The following is a 15,047-nucleotide window of genomic DNA, read 5'->3' on the forward strand; positions in this document are numbered from 1 at the left end:
TCTCCCCCTCTCCGCCCCCTCCCCTGCCCGCCGTGTTATTTGTTTATTTTACCCGCCGTGTCTCTGCTGCTTCCCCCTGTCCTGTCTCTCCTCCTCTCTCTCTCTATACCCTCCCCCTCCTCCCCACCACTCCCATCAAGTCCCTCTGGCCCTTCCCTCCTCCCCGGACCCCTCCTCCCCTGCCCCCTCCACCCTTTCTTGTTTAACAGGGTCCTAAGTGCCATTGCCGGTGCAATCCCTTGACTTGTGACATTGTAATGTCACTTTCCAGTAATAAAGTAAGCAAAAATATGTATGCTCCCTGGCTTTCGTGTACCTTGTTAGTCAAAGCCGCTCATCCCCCTGCAAAAGGAAGTGGACTCGGAGACACAGAAAACGGTGCTCACAAACTACATGTTCCCCCAGCAACCGAGGACAGAGGACGGTAGGAGTAATCTCTTTAAGGACAAAATGTCTGAACCCTGCATTGGCCGTCCAAAGTGATGGCCGCTCAAGCCAGACCCTAAAGAATGGGCTTTTGTCACAGAACCTCAATTTCTATAGGTTTTAGACGTCAAAGGCCCGGCTATTCAAAATGGACGTCTCAGGAATGTGAGATCTTTTCTTTTTTTGTAATAGAATTTTGTTAGTCTTTTAGAGGGAATCTTCAAAGCGTAGTGGATGACTGCTCAGGTTCAAAAACGTCTGGTGTTTGGCAGCTCTGTGGTTGCATGCCTTTGGTTCATGGGGTAAGACCCTGTCACTGGAAATAATTCTTAGAGAGTAGTTGATTCTAGATTTTCTGGAAATCGGGCACTTTAAGATGAACTGCTGGCTATACCAGTCTTCAGAATGAGAGCTCCAGCCAGCGGACCTTGCAGAGGCTGTTCGTTTATTGATTTTAGCTCCTGCAATCTTTTAATAGCTCCCCTCTCTCAGCAGCGTCATCGGACCTGGTATGATTAAAAAAAAAGCGAAATTGAGTACCGAAGCATTTTCTTTGCATTTTCTCCTCCTCTCGCGGTCTATTACCATTTAACACTTTCATGCTGCCCCTGGTAATCTCAATCACATGCGGTCTTGCATAATCAAAAAAACACATCATCTTTCATAACTGATCCAGTTTGCTTTTAGAAATGCTACGATGAAACAGCCATGTGCCTGTTATCTTAGTTGTGCATTAGCTCTACTGTGGCCCTGTGTAGCTCCTTTAACTCCCTGCAGAACAGATCCCCGCGGCTTCCTTGTCTGGCGTCCGAATGAGCACCAGCGGAGTCCTGTGCAAAAACTACCAGGAGGGAATGGACAGATGCAAGAATCATACACTGCAGCGCACTCCAAGTACCTCAGGTTTAAAGAATTACTCTTGCTTCGTTGAGCAAAGCAGACCAACAGAACTTAGAATTAATGTGTTAGGCGGGTAGTCAGGCCCAACAGCGGAGAAGGACCTAAACTTGAACCTTGAATGGTCATTCAGTCAGTAGACTGTTACCAGGGTGAGCCATGCGGGAGTCCCACTGTTGACAGTGGGGGAACAGAGTACCGGTTCTGGGCACAGTGCTCTGGCCACCTCTATCTGTTGCCGCTTTGTTCTCTGCTCCAGGGCTGGGGCCTGGTTTTCCCACTTGCTCAGCACAACGTGATCCTGGAGTCACGGTTTTGGGCTCTCAGTTATGCAACTGAGACCATATTCAGTGACTTAGCGGTGTTTTGATGTCGGGTCCACCTCCTACCTGAAACGTTCAAGTGAAACTTCTCCAATATTACGAGGTACTCGAGAGTATTGCGAGTTATCCACTCTTTATCCACACTGCAAGGAATCGTGGCGATTCCTTGCAGTGCCCGTGACTTTTAAGGTCAATGCGCATGCGCATTAAGCTTATGCGCATGCGCATTGACCTTAAAAGTCACGGGCGCGTGCACGTCCGTCGTGTTTTACCCGCTCCGCCCCCTCCCGCCGTGTCGCATTTCTCCTCCCCCCTCCCCTCGCGCCGTGTCGCATTTCTCCTCCCCCCTCCCCTCTCTTCCCTCCGTCTTGCTTGTTCTTATTGCCAATTTCATCGGCTCCGTTGCTCACGGAGATGCCCTTCAAGACTTCTAGAGTTCACGCTCTTTTTTTCTGTTTGGGGGCTTGGCACCTCGAGCCGCCGTGGGGGCAGGAGGCAGGTGTTTCCTTTTGACGGCGCCACACTTCCTGGATGACCGCTCTGTAGATAACGGAAGTAGTGGCGTGTTGCTGATGGCCATCGCCTTGCTGCCAGGTGACACAGTTTGCTGCTGCTGCTTCCTCTTCTTCGGTAAAAGCAGATCTGGTCCACGCCGGTGCTGAGTGACATTCCCCGGAGAGGTGACCTCTGCTGCAATACCCGGCTGGAACCCCTGATGTGGTTTGGTAAAATGCCAAAAGTTGTACTTTATTCCTATACGACGAAAAACCATTTTTAATATAGAAAAGACCATCTTTTTTGATAGTGTACCATCGACTTTTTGACGTGCTCGCCAATTTGAAAAGGTATTGTCACAACAGCTCCGTTTGTTGCCTTTATCCTCGTTTCTTTTAAATTGTTCATTTTACACTGGTACAGTAACTTAACCCGCTCGCGGTTTGTATACTTGTAAATACTGTAGCGAGTGTTTCAAATTATGGTATAGTGAGAAAAGTGACTGCAACAAGTGTGTAATTAGTGCTTACTTTTTGAAACACTGCCGCAAAGTTGTGTGCTGCTTTTTTTGTAATCGTACGGGGTGATGTTCTTTATTTGGACTCTCACTAATCAAAATATTATACATTTCCCGTCTAACTCCCGGGCATAGCGCAGTAACTGTTTCTTTAATACTACGTGCAGTTATTAATGTATTGCTTTCATATGTCATTTCCTTGTACGCAACCGTAATCGATTCGTCCGTAGGGTGTTGGATATTTTTCCTCGTGGCAGCATATGTATCGGCGCTTTTGTACCTCGATTTCCTAATTTCCCATCGCTTTCATAATTTCCCCTCGCTTGCAGCAGACGTTCAATGTTTCTGGTTACTGTCTCGTAAGGTAAGGTAGAACTCGTCCTCTTTCCTGTATGTAATACGGTCCTGCGGCGGGATATATGGGTTCCAAATCGCGGCTCATCTCTCGCCTCCTTTGAGTACAGCTGGGAGTCCCCCAAGAGTCTGCGTGTTCCTGGATACCAAAGCCCTGCTACCTTGTACGTCAAGCAGCCCCCCCCCTACTTATCGCGATTTTGAGACTGGCAAGCCTCCCGTGAAATCTGAAGAAGCACGCAGCGAGCGCACTCCTCACCCTCACCCACCCTCAACCCCTCACCCACCCTCAACCCCTCACCCTCACTCACCCTCAACCCCTCACTCACCCTCACTCACCCTCAACCCCTCACTCACCCTCAACCCCTCACCCACCCTCAACCCCTCACCCTCACTCACCCTCAACCCCTCACTCACCCTCACTCACCCTCAACCCCTCACTCACCCTCAACCCCTCACTCACCCTCACTCACCCTCACCCTCACTCACCCTCACCCTCAACCCCTCACTCACCCTCACCCTCACTCACCCTCAACCCCTCACCCTCACCCACCCTCAACCCCTCACCCACCCTCAACCCCTCACCCTCACTCACCCTCAACCCCTCACTCACCCTCACTCACCCTCACTCACCCTCAACTCCTCACTCACCCTCACTCACCCTCAACCCCTCACTCACCCTCAACCCCTCACTCACCCTCAACCCCTCACTCACCCTCACTCACCCTCAACCCCTCAGCCTCACCCTCACTCACCCTCAACCCCTCACCCTCACTCACCCTCAACCTCATGCTAAAGATTTACAAAAAAACCCATAAACAATTCTAAAAGCACTAACTCTAATGCTGCGAGACCTATTGCATTTCTAATGCTTGTTTTTAACATGACACTCATTACTAGCTCAGTAAATAAAGCCTTGTTGTCCTTCGCGGAGGTCGTTAGTTGATGTGTGGTACCTGTCCCATAATTAAGGGCCTCAGTCAGAGATGAGGGGTACTGGCACTTAATACCCGTTAACACCCTACAGCAAGTAGGCACTTCGGCCAATAGTATCCATTGCCCAATGTCACCTAGCACAGGCAGACCAGCTGTGCAACTAACCAAGACTGCTTCATGGACCTGCTTCACAGGCGCTTTGGAGTTACAATGTAGGCCTGACACAGTAGGTACTGCTTGCATCCTGATTGCCTGAGCCAGCATTGCGAGCTTCCAGGATAAGCACAGGTGGGACCAAGTAAACATTACAGAGCCTGGAGAGAGCAGAACTTTGGGGGACTCAGCACACGAGGGGATATCTGCACTTGCAGAGATGAATCCTTCCAATTTTGGGGGTATGTTTTACAGGAATGGAGTGCGCTCACCTCGCTCTTGCATGGGGCACCAACCATTTGAAAAGTGTTTAACGATCGATGATGTCACTCTGAGAATAATGCACACAACTCACCTTTACTTTTATCCCTTGCTGTGGGCACCTCTTTCGGCGTTTGTGCCTCACCGAAAATAAAAACCAGACTAAAGTTTCTCAGCAAGAAGTTGCTTTCAAAATGCTGCTGTAGATTTAAGAGCCTTTGATAAAAACTTTGAGTTTTTGAGCAATGCCGCAGTGGACTGTGATGACTAAAGCTGGGCGGTGCAAGTAGGTAACTTTAGCTTTGCAAACCGGAAAAAGATTAGATATAATGAGTTTTTGTTTTGGCGTATTTTAAAAATGGTCTCCGGTCTCAGCATAGTTTCAGAAAGTAAACTGCATCAAAAACATAGCTTATGAATGCGGATATGGCCCATTCGTTATACAGGGCACAAATAAGATCTTCTGAAGTGTCAAACATATAAGAATTTATATGATTTAAAATCACAAGCCTTTCATTAGTAACAAAGAACCTTCCACAACAGTACTTTGAGTTATGTCAAAATCAATTCAATCTTCAGTGGTTCTGGTCTGGTGCTGCAATTAGGTTCCCTGCCTACCAACATTATGCGGCAAAAACTGCTACTTCACTGACTTAGAGAAAAGAAGGCAGGTATATATTTTACAAAGTACATTCACGTGTCTAGTCAGATACCAATAGAAGAACTAATTTCTTACGGTTAACAAGTTTAAGGAATTCTTGAAAGCCTCATACGAAATAAAAATTGCGATATTCACTCGATAGGTATAAATCAGAAGAACTTATAGACTTAATATGCGTCTGTAGTGCAATGCTCAAAGAGAGGTACGATCTTATATCTCTATTTAAGGATAACCAGCTACGCTTTTGCACACAGATACTTTAATTCCGTTTCACTGCATCTTTGAATATACTGTGTGGTTGACTGGTTACATTTGTTTCATAATTTGTGTCAAAGCCTAGAGCCTCAAAAATCATCTTTATTGATTAAAGTGCTGGAGATACTTACTGGTGCATCATTGTGGAGAAGTGTGGCTCAGGGGTTAGAGGTGGCAGACCCGGAAGCTGAGATCGGCCCTGGACCAGGGTTCAATTCCCCGCCTCGGCGGGGTCTTGAGTCCTAAAATGTCCATGGACTCGACAATTCTCGCTCCGGTGCCTTCTCGACTCACGGGTTCACACTCTGCGACTCTGGGCAATAGCTTGCTTAATCTCCACAACGGCCCCTCGCGGCGGGATGCCTGGCTTTCACCTTGTGGATACCCTGCCGGCGTTATCTCACAGGGGAATACCAGGACGGGTTCCCTAAGCAAGCGCCGGGAAACCCACTGCGGGTAGCTGTGCGCTATATAAGCTCAAATACATACATACATACATACATAGGGCCCCTGCTGTGACTAGGGGGTATCACGGTTTAGTTATTCTAGTAAGTAGGCCCAGGGAAGCGCGCCAGTTCCATGCGGCTAGATAGGTTATCAGAATTATCACAATGGTAATGGGTTATAGATATCTAATATTTAAGTGAAATACTTAAGTGCACATATGTGACTTTCTCCTTTTTTACAATCAGTATTTAGGGGCAGACACTGTAAATGTTTAATCTTTTTGATTGGTTTGTATGTCATTGTTTTATCATTTGGTAATGTTCTGAGGGGCTTGTTTCTCATGGTTTCTATGAGTCAACAAATTAAGTTGTTCACTTCATGCATGTGAACAGGAGGGCATTAAAAAGGGAGCCATCACAGGATAGCTGCCTTGTAGGTACTGATGTGTTACAATTGCAGTCAGCGATATGATGTGTTGCTCTGGAATGGTCGACAGTGCGCTGGGGGGTGGGGGTTGGGTTAGGGATGTTACAGTTATAGGGTTCAGATTTTATCTGTATTGTTCTTCATTTTCTCCTGAAAATATATGAAAATGGACAAATTCAATTGATATGTATTGATGCGGCAGAAGCTTCTGAGTCACAGAGCTCTGCGTCAGATGTGATGTTTTGACAAATAAAATGTGTTTAATAAAAAGAAGGAAGCCATTGCCTTGACATTCCTTATACCTACATAACAAGCATTTACAATGCAACGGTCTCTCCTTTGCAAAAGTTAGCGCTTTTGGCATTGTAAATGACAAATGTTTTATTTATGTGTTGGTTTTGGAAACAGATAAATAAATGGCATTGTCATGAGCAGTAGAGAGTGAGTAGTAGAGAGTGAGTAGTAGAGAGAGTAGTAGAGTGAGTAGTAGTGAGTAGTGAGTGTGTAGTAGAGAGTGTGTAGTAGAGAGTAGTGAGTGTGTAGTAGAGTAGTGAGTGTGTAGTAGAGTAGTGAGTGTGTAGTAGAGTATGTAGTAGAGAGTAGTGAGTGTAGTAGAGAGTAGTGACTGTAGTAGAGAGTGAGTAGTAGAGAGTGAGTAGAGAGAGTAGTGAGTAGTAGAGTGTGTAGTAGAGTAGTGAGTGTGTACTCGAGTGTGTACTAGAGTTTGTAGTAGAGAGTGTGTAGTAGAGAGTGTGTAGTAGAGAGTGTGTAGTAGAGAGTGAGCAGTAGAGAGTAGTGAGTGTGTAGTAGAGTGGTGAGTGTGTAGTAGAGTGTGTAGTAGAGTGTGTAGGAGAGTGTGTAGTAGGGAGTGTAGTAGAGTGTAGTAGAGAGTGTGTAGTAGAGAGTAGTGAGTGTGTAGTAGAGAGTGTGTAATACAGAATGTGAAGTAGAGAGATTGAGGTAGAGAGATTGAAGTAGAGAGTGTGGAGTAGAGAGTGGAGAGTCTGTAGTAGAGTGATGTAGAAAGTAGTGAGTGTGTAGTAGAGTATTAGATAATGTGTAGTAGAGTAGTAGAGAGTAGTAGAGGGTGTGTAGTAGAGTGTGTAGTAGAGCGTGTGTGTAGCAGAGTGTGTAATGTAGAGTGTGTAATGTAGAGTGTGTAGTGTAGAGTGTGTAGTAGAGAGTGTGTATAGAGAGTGTGTAATGTAGAGTGTGTAATGTAGAGTGTATAATGTAGAGTGTATAATGTAGAGTGTAGTAGAGAGTGTAGTAGAGAGTGTAGTAGAGAGTGTAGTAGAGAGTGTAGTAGAGAGTAGTGACTGTAGTAGATAGTGTGTAGTAGAGAGTGTGTAGTATAGAGTGTGTAGAAGAGAGTAGTGGCTGTAGTAGTGAGTGTGTAGAGAGTGTGTAGTAGAGTGTGTAGTAGAGAGTAGTGACTGTAGTAGAGAGTGTGTAGTAGAGTGTGTAGTAGAGAGTGTGTAGTAGAGTGTGTAGTAGTAGAGTGTGTAGTAGAGTGTGTAGTAGAGAGTAGAGTGCGTAGCAGAGAGTAGTGACTGTAGTAGAGAGTGTGTAGCAGAATGTGTAGTAGAGAGTAGTGACTGTAGTAGGGAGTTTGTAGTAGAGAGTAGTGACTGTAGTAGAGAGTGTGTAGTAGAGAGTGTGCAGTGATTTGAGTTTTACATCAAATTAAAAACGGGAACGGAACAAACTCATCCTATACATTATTGTGGTAGGTGCCCACGCATATAGGGTTAAATGATGCGTTAGATGCCACAGGTCCCACCAACACGCTTCCTTTATGATAGGAGAATGCCCAACATCGCGGAGATTTGCTCTCTGCTCTTCCCGGATATTTGTATTTTCAAATATATAATGTTATCCTGCTAAACGAAGACGATGCTCAAACTATAAAAGAAGAGGGTTTCACAGATATGTTAGTCCTTCCGGTCAAACGAAATGACCCAAAGAAAGATCAAGTGACAGTTTAGAGCTCCAAGTGAGTCTTAATAAAATCAGCATCAAAGGCGAGCGGGGCATCAAACTGCAGTGTCATTCACTCAAAGCTTCAAGGCTTCTGAGCGCTAGCCGAGAATTATTTTTTGTGAAGCACTAATCACTGTGGAAGGTGCCCCTGCTATCCCAGATGTGAGAAGTGAGTCTGATATGAAAATAAGCAGTTTTGGAATGAATGTATTTGGCAGGGGGAAGGTGGGGCGGCGCAAGACCGTACTGACGAGTGAACAGGAGCCATTTTGTACCGAGTGATTCTGCCTGTGTGCATGTAGACAAACCAGGCAGCAGCATGAGCATGTGATTCGGTAAATAAAAACGGGGCTTGATGTTAGGAGGGGGGAGCTGGAAGCTGCAGGTCCCCGGAACAGAAGGAGGAAGGGTAGCTGCATCCCCTGTGTGACAACAGGAGCCAGGCATTACTGGGGGTACAGGATAAAAAATTGAAGAACCACACCTCTTAGTCCAGAAGTTGTGATATACCACTTCATGTGATTTCATTTGGGGCAGTGGGCACCTTACATCATATCTGCCACGCCAATCATTTGCTTAAAATTATACCACATGTAACAGGAGGAAATAAACGGTCAGACTCCAAAAATCGGCCCTAATCACAATAGTATTATTTCACCTGCGTGAATATAAGTCTTTGAAATTCTGGCCAGTGGTAATACACACAAGTAATATAAAATTGTTGTTCCAAAGAGCATTAAATGGAAATAAAAAAATGAATATGCTGGAGATCACAAGCTTGGCTTGTGTTGTGTAAATGTTGTAACCTGCTTCAGTAATACCCAGATGGCTAGCAACATTAAACTTAATTACAATGTCCGGACCATGCATGCTGTTCGGCAGCAGTGAAAGGATCCCGCGCCCTAAGAAAACGCCTTACAGGCTGTGGGACTCAGCTTTTCTGCTGTCCAGGTGGAATAGGCGGTGGGTGTGGCCACATCTTGAAAGCTTTTTTGAGACAGGTTAATCATGCTGTGCCACTGTCGAGTCACCCCACCGCATTGCTATGTCATGCCGTGAAGTGGCAATTTAAAAGTGTATGGAAAGATTTGAGAAGCATGGGCCTAGGGCCTCGCAACCCGACCCGCTTGCCCCTAACGTCAGGTACTGCAGTGTGGACAAAAAGGGCCGCCTTGCTCAGTGGCGTAAAGTTACGTAAAATGGGGTGCCCCTCAGATTGTGAAGTCTCCCACATTTCACAGACCCCGTGCCTCACCCGCTGGAGGCGAGTGATTATCACACACCCCTATGTGTTATAAAAATGTATAATTGCATAAGATACGTTTTTGCGTAGTGGGTGTCGGAGCTGATTCTTAAATGCAAATACATGCGAACATGCCATTATTTTTTTATCCCTGTTGTTTGTATTTAATTCATTCTTTGGTGTTTTCTGCTCGCCAGTACGGGCCTGTTTCTTTCTCGACTCCTATCCGTGTTTGTTTCCTTCACCTCTGTGTTTTTGCGGCTTTCTTCTCCCCCGGTGGACGGTGTGGGGCAGTTACCGGCCCCCCGGACCACAACGAGCTCTGAAAACAGGACAACGAGCGCTCACAAAACGGCACCGGAAGAGACAAGTTGTCTTACGAATCCTCTAAGCAATGGAGGGCGTGAGATCCTCCTTGTGATGGCCAAGCTATCTGATGGGGCCATGGTGACGGAGACTCGTTCTACTAGCATACACCAACCTTACGCCTGGATGTTCTGATTTTAACCAAACAGAGATTCCCTTCCCATTTCCCGGTTGTCACCTGGTTGGTTCTTTACGGACCCAAAATGCTAAGGGAAAATTTGCTTCAAACTATTAGTGTCATGCTCCATCTCGGTCTGTACTCGAGACCCCCCCCCCCACCTTACCTAAAAGCGCTAAACAGTTAAATGACACCCACAAACAACTTAAACGTACCTAAGGCTACCAGATGACAGCCACCGAGAACACAGCTCCTGTCCTGGACTGCTTTACACAATGCATTCTGGGAGCAGCAGTCCTGGGCTCGTTGTACTGACCCAAACGAACCAACGCTCAGGAGTTGAAAACTGCATCGTTAGTGACAAGGGGTCATCTGATAACGCCTCGGCAGGGGGTAGTTCACGCTTCGTAACTACCATTACGATTACCGCTGGCTGCCCTATTGTGGATCCCGCCACCCTGCCAGCCCTTCACAAACGCTACCTGCCCACACCCCCACCCAGTCCGGGTGTTACCTGGCGTCCGGCTCAGTCAGCACGGTGGTGTCCAGGTAGTCGATCTTGTAGAACTCGAGCAGCGCCGGCAGATTGTCGAACTCCTGGTTGCCGATCTTGAAGCGCCTCGAAGGCAGCAGCGAGTTGATGATGTAGTGGGAGAAGTGCAAGTTCTCGGACACGGACAGCATGTAGTCTCCGGGGCACGTGGAAGAGTCCCACACCAGGAAGACGCCGTCCGACTGCCCCTGCAGCTGCCGATGAGCCTAGTTGCGGGACACCGGCCTGAAGTAGCAGCTCGAGCGGTCCGACGAGTCAAAGCGGGCCGAGGATATGGCTTGGCGGAGGTGGGCCCTGGGGCTGCAAAGGAGGTGTCACCGCAGGCCAGGGGCTCACACCCGATTCTCCTGACAGGGAACGCATAGGGCTCCTCAGCCAAGGCGGGGGCGGTCCCCCATCCTCCGAGTATTTGTTTATTGGTTCAAATAATTACAATTGTTAACAAAAGAAACAAGGAAATATTTATTTTCTTGTAAACACGGGGAGATTATGTGATGTGTTACGCAAAGAAGCCCCTCCCGCCCGGCGTCGACGACACTTCCGTTGCCAGGCAACGGCCCCACCGGCACCAATCCCAGCGCGGCTCCTCGTCTGACGTCAGAGGAGCTGCGCTCGGGATTTGTGAGGCTACCGAACTTCCCGGGCTGCGGCGGTGTTTACGGGGAGGCAAGTTTTAATTTACATACAATGCCGCTGTGGGAGGCGGCGGTGATTTTAGACAGCGCACCTTCTAGCACAGTGCCTTCACATGCGTAAGTGGAGAGGAGCCCGGTGAGTGGGGGTGGGGGTGTGAGTGGGGGTGTGAGTGGGGGTGGGGGTGTGAGTGGGGGTGGGGGTGAGGGTGGGGGTGGGGGTGTACGCGCGTGTGTCTGTTTGAGTGTGTCTGTGCGTGCGTGCGTGTGTCTGTCTGTTTAAGGGGGGGTGCGTGTGTCTGTTTACGGGGGGGTGCGTGTGTGTGTGTGTATGCAGTGTGTGTATGTGCGCATGCGTGAGTGTGCCTTGGTTTCAGAATGGGAAAATGAGGCACGGCGACGTGCGCGCTCACGAGGTAGAATCTCCGGCAGGAGACGCTCGCTCGTGACAGTCTGCTGTCCACATTCCCCCGAAAGTGATTACATAAATTGTCTCGCCCTAGACAGCAAAAAGCTTCGCTTTTTGCTTTCGTCTAGGCGAGACCTAAAAAGGGAGTAGGCTTTGTCACCCAATGACAAAAAGTACAAACACCTTTGACCCTCCAGGCAGGAGACTCGAGAAAGTGGGTGGCACCTTGATGTAAGCAGTGCAGTTCCAAAGCGGCTCATATCTGGTCCATCCAATGAGAAGTTGTCCCTGAAGGGCATAGGTCACAGACTGACTTCTGTTGGTGAGAGAGCTGCCAGGGCCTAGGTTTGTGACTAGTTTTTGGGCAGGTCTTTCCTGACAATATGCGGCACAGACTAAGAGCCTGCAGACCTTGCGTATGACACCAGTCACTAAAACACAATCCCTGGGGAGTCAGAGTCAGCAATTAGACTAAAGCTTGAAATACTATCTCAAAGGGTTTGTTGGGTGGGTGTTCTTGTTATTTATGTTGCTGTATGCTATTGATGATATGCTAGATTCATTACATTTATCCTCACCCTTGCTGTGGCAAAGATGGGCATAACGTGATGTGATGAGGGATTGGGAATACTCGAAACAAATCAATAAAAAATTACTGTTAAAAAAAAGGAGTCAGAGGCAGCGCACATGCAACAGTGAAACAAACAACAGAGAATCGAGAGTGGTGTGGCCGATGGACAGTGCAGACACTTCATTTCTGCTCCTACAGCACTACGAAGGGCGCCCATATCATGGGTCACGCCAGCACCTCTGAGTGGCAATTCAGGTACCCTGTGACCAATCGCAACTCCACTGTAGAAACCAGTCTCCAAGGTCCTTCACTGGTCAGACAGGCTTAGTATTAAAAGAGATCTCTTCACTTGTGCTTGACAAAGTCACAGAGAGTTCGGAAACGGATCATCTCAATGAATATAACCTTATTGATAAAAGATCATGCAAAATATAATTGAATGAACGTGGCTGGAATGTAGAAGCATAAACACCCAGGAGGACCATCTTCTCAAAGATGTAATCTGTAAGATACACATTTCTTAAAGCAAGTGAACTACGGCATATGCTGTCCGCTGTAAACCAAAGGGGGAAGCTTGCTAGCCAGAGAAGTCTGCGATCGAAAAAATATATGAAAACAAATGAGGTTCAGGGTGGGAAGGGGAGGGACAGATTCTTTTTGATCACCTTGGAAACAAAGGAAGAAGTATAGTCATTGGAAGCTAAAGTGTATGAAGAGGTGGGGCCTGGGCATAGGAGTGGCTTGCACATCCAGGCATGGAACTTAAAAGAAATCTACTTTTATGGTGGGTAAATGTACTCTGGGCCTCCTTCTCTCCTGGAGGCAGCTCCCATAAGGGAGGAGGAAAAGGGGAGAGGATGTGGCATGCGAAATGGTCAAAGGTTTGGAGCCCGGATAGAAAAAAACTCCACGAAAAAAGAAACGCAGTCTTCAGACTGTGGTTAATAACCCAGGCATAACAGACCTTTTGGCCAAGCTGAAGAAAGAAGTCACAGCTGTAGGGGATACCTTACCCAAAGCTTAGCACCGACGGCATAAAACTGTTATACAAAAGTACCTAGAAACGTTGGCTAAGTGTTCGGATCACTAGAATGCCATTTTTTCATGGAACGTTAGAGCTTGAGAATCAGTCTAAATTGTAGCAATGATCTAAAACTGATTACCTTGAGCTGGTCCAACCTGGTAGTCATTCCTTCTGGAACGCTCTGCTGCCAAACTTCCTGAAACTCGGAGAGGTTGAACTTCACTGCATTCTGCAGAAGCATTTGCGATGTGGCTCTACATATCTTATCTTCATTTAAGGCGAAACAAACTTTGCCTGCTAAAAAACAGAAACACACTTGAAAATCAATTTTTTATATTATAGTAGCATAAAACACGATAATACATTTGGACAGTTCACGATTTTCTGTTGTAGTAGAAATGATGTAAGAGAAATAAAGTTCACAAGTGTAAATTCAGGGTTATCTTATTTAGTTAAACATCCTTTGATGTTAAAAATATTAATTTCTTTCTAAAATCTAAATACATTGTTAATTTGTATTTATTTTGAGACAGTGGAATAGATCCCTGAGGGCATCATCAGAGCATGGAACAAAATTGACCAGTGTCTCTTCCATGCACTGAATGTAAGGAAAACAATGAAGAGCAATTTTTACATAATTCAGAAAAGTGATTTTTTTTTCCTCCAAAACGAATAACATTCAGCATTACCTTCAGAATCAAGTGCAAGGATATTCAACATATGGTAGAGTCCAGAATAATAACCAGACATCGAAGAGGTAAAGTAGATAAACCGCTATACTTGCGGTCTGTGGGATATAGATTTTAGATGTGTGGTGTGTATGCGTACAAACAAAAATACGTCAACTTGAAAAAAAAACTGTTAAAGTGAATTGATCCTTACAAATCCTTACAAAACAAACCATAAAACTCACCACAATTCACTGGTTATGGTTAGGAGAAATAACCATAACTCAAACCGTGCCATGCACTGCTTAGGACCTCACATTTGACTTCACTCATAACATCATTGATTACATGAAAACCGGCGTCACTGATAACCACATCATCAAACTACTGTTGGCATTGTATTGATTTTTAGAATGATATATGTAAGGACATGCGTCTTTTTGTATGGTCACCCCCAGGTTTTTGAACTACTGTTTTATCAACTCAGAGTACATGGAGGTCTGCCAACCAGACCTCAGTGCCCGTGCCCTGACCCTAAAATATGTTTGTTGAAATAGCTCATATCCGATTGGCATAAAGTAACTTGCCTATAAGTCCCTAGCATATTATACCAACGGTACTCATGGCATGTAATTTAGAAGGTCACCTCACCTCAGGGATTGCAGCACCGGTTGTGCCACCCTGGGTGTGACACAGATAAAAGGAGTCTCCCAGTTCGCCACTGCAGACTAGAAGAGCTCTTTTGAGCTGCTATGAGACTTTAGAATTTAAAGCAATGGCAAAGCCAAGCCTTCACCACGTGCCAGGCCTACCGAGCCCTAAGGCAGGGGGCAGCATATATCACAGGCAGAACATGTGTTTTCAATGTTCTAACAGTGAAAACTCGAAACTTGTTTCTACTATGGAATAACTTGGTCGCCCCATACTCCAATGTATCAAACAACTTGTTACATTCAGCCTCACAAGATTCTCTGGGCGAAATTAATTTAACAGGTTGTGATATACAACGTTTACAAAGTTGCCGTTTTGTTGCCTTTAATCTCCTGTGTCCTTAACAGTTGCACAAGGGGCCTCTCCCTGAGACAGCCTTCTGCTTTCCTGGAGGGACGTGCTAACGACTGTTAGGAAAGGAGACAACAGAGGTCTACACTGGAGAGAGATGTTACCTCCTTCCTGCAGGAAGCAGCACAGGCATTGACCTAAAAGGCGAGCTTCAAAGGAGAAGCGGACTTTGCAGAGCAATTGGGTAAAACTTGAGAGAGGGGCTGCTCCATTGTCTAAGTAGAAAGGTTGGCACCAGGAAAGGTAAGGGGAAAACAGTTGCCTAAC

The 15,047-nt window shown here is 46.4% G+C and overlaps 1 protein-coding gene across 1 annotated transcript in view; it reads right to left on the reverse strand.

Moving 5' to 3' along the window:
- The window catches only part of DSCC1 (DNA replication and sister chromatid cohesion 1), a 169,854-nt gene that overhangs the window by 22,646 nt on the left and 132,161 nt on the right, over positions 1-15,047 (reverse strand). The window contains exon 7 of the mRNA XM_086966161.1: positions 13,190-13,347. Coding sequence (XP_086822287.1) covers positions 13,190-13,347 — 158 coding nt within the window. The remainder of the gene's footprint in view (positions 1-13,189; positions 13,348-15,047) is intronic.

Source organism: Lissotriton vulgaris, chromosome 4_1 (assembly GCF_964263255.1).
Source record: "Lissotriton vulgaris chromosome 4_1, aLisVul1.2, whole genome shotgun sequence".
NCBI lineage: Eukaryota > Metazoa > Chordata > Amphibia > Caudata > Salamandridae > Lissotriton > Lissotriton vulgaris.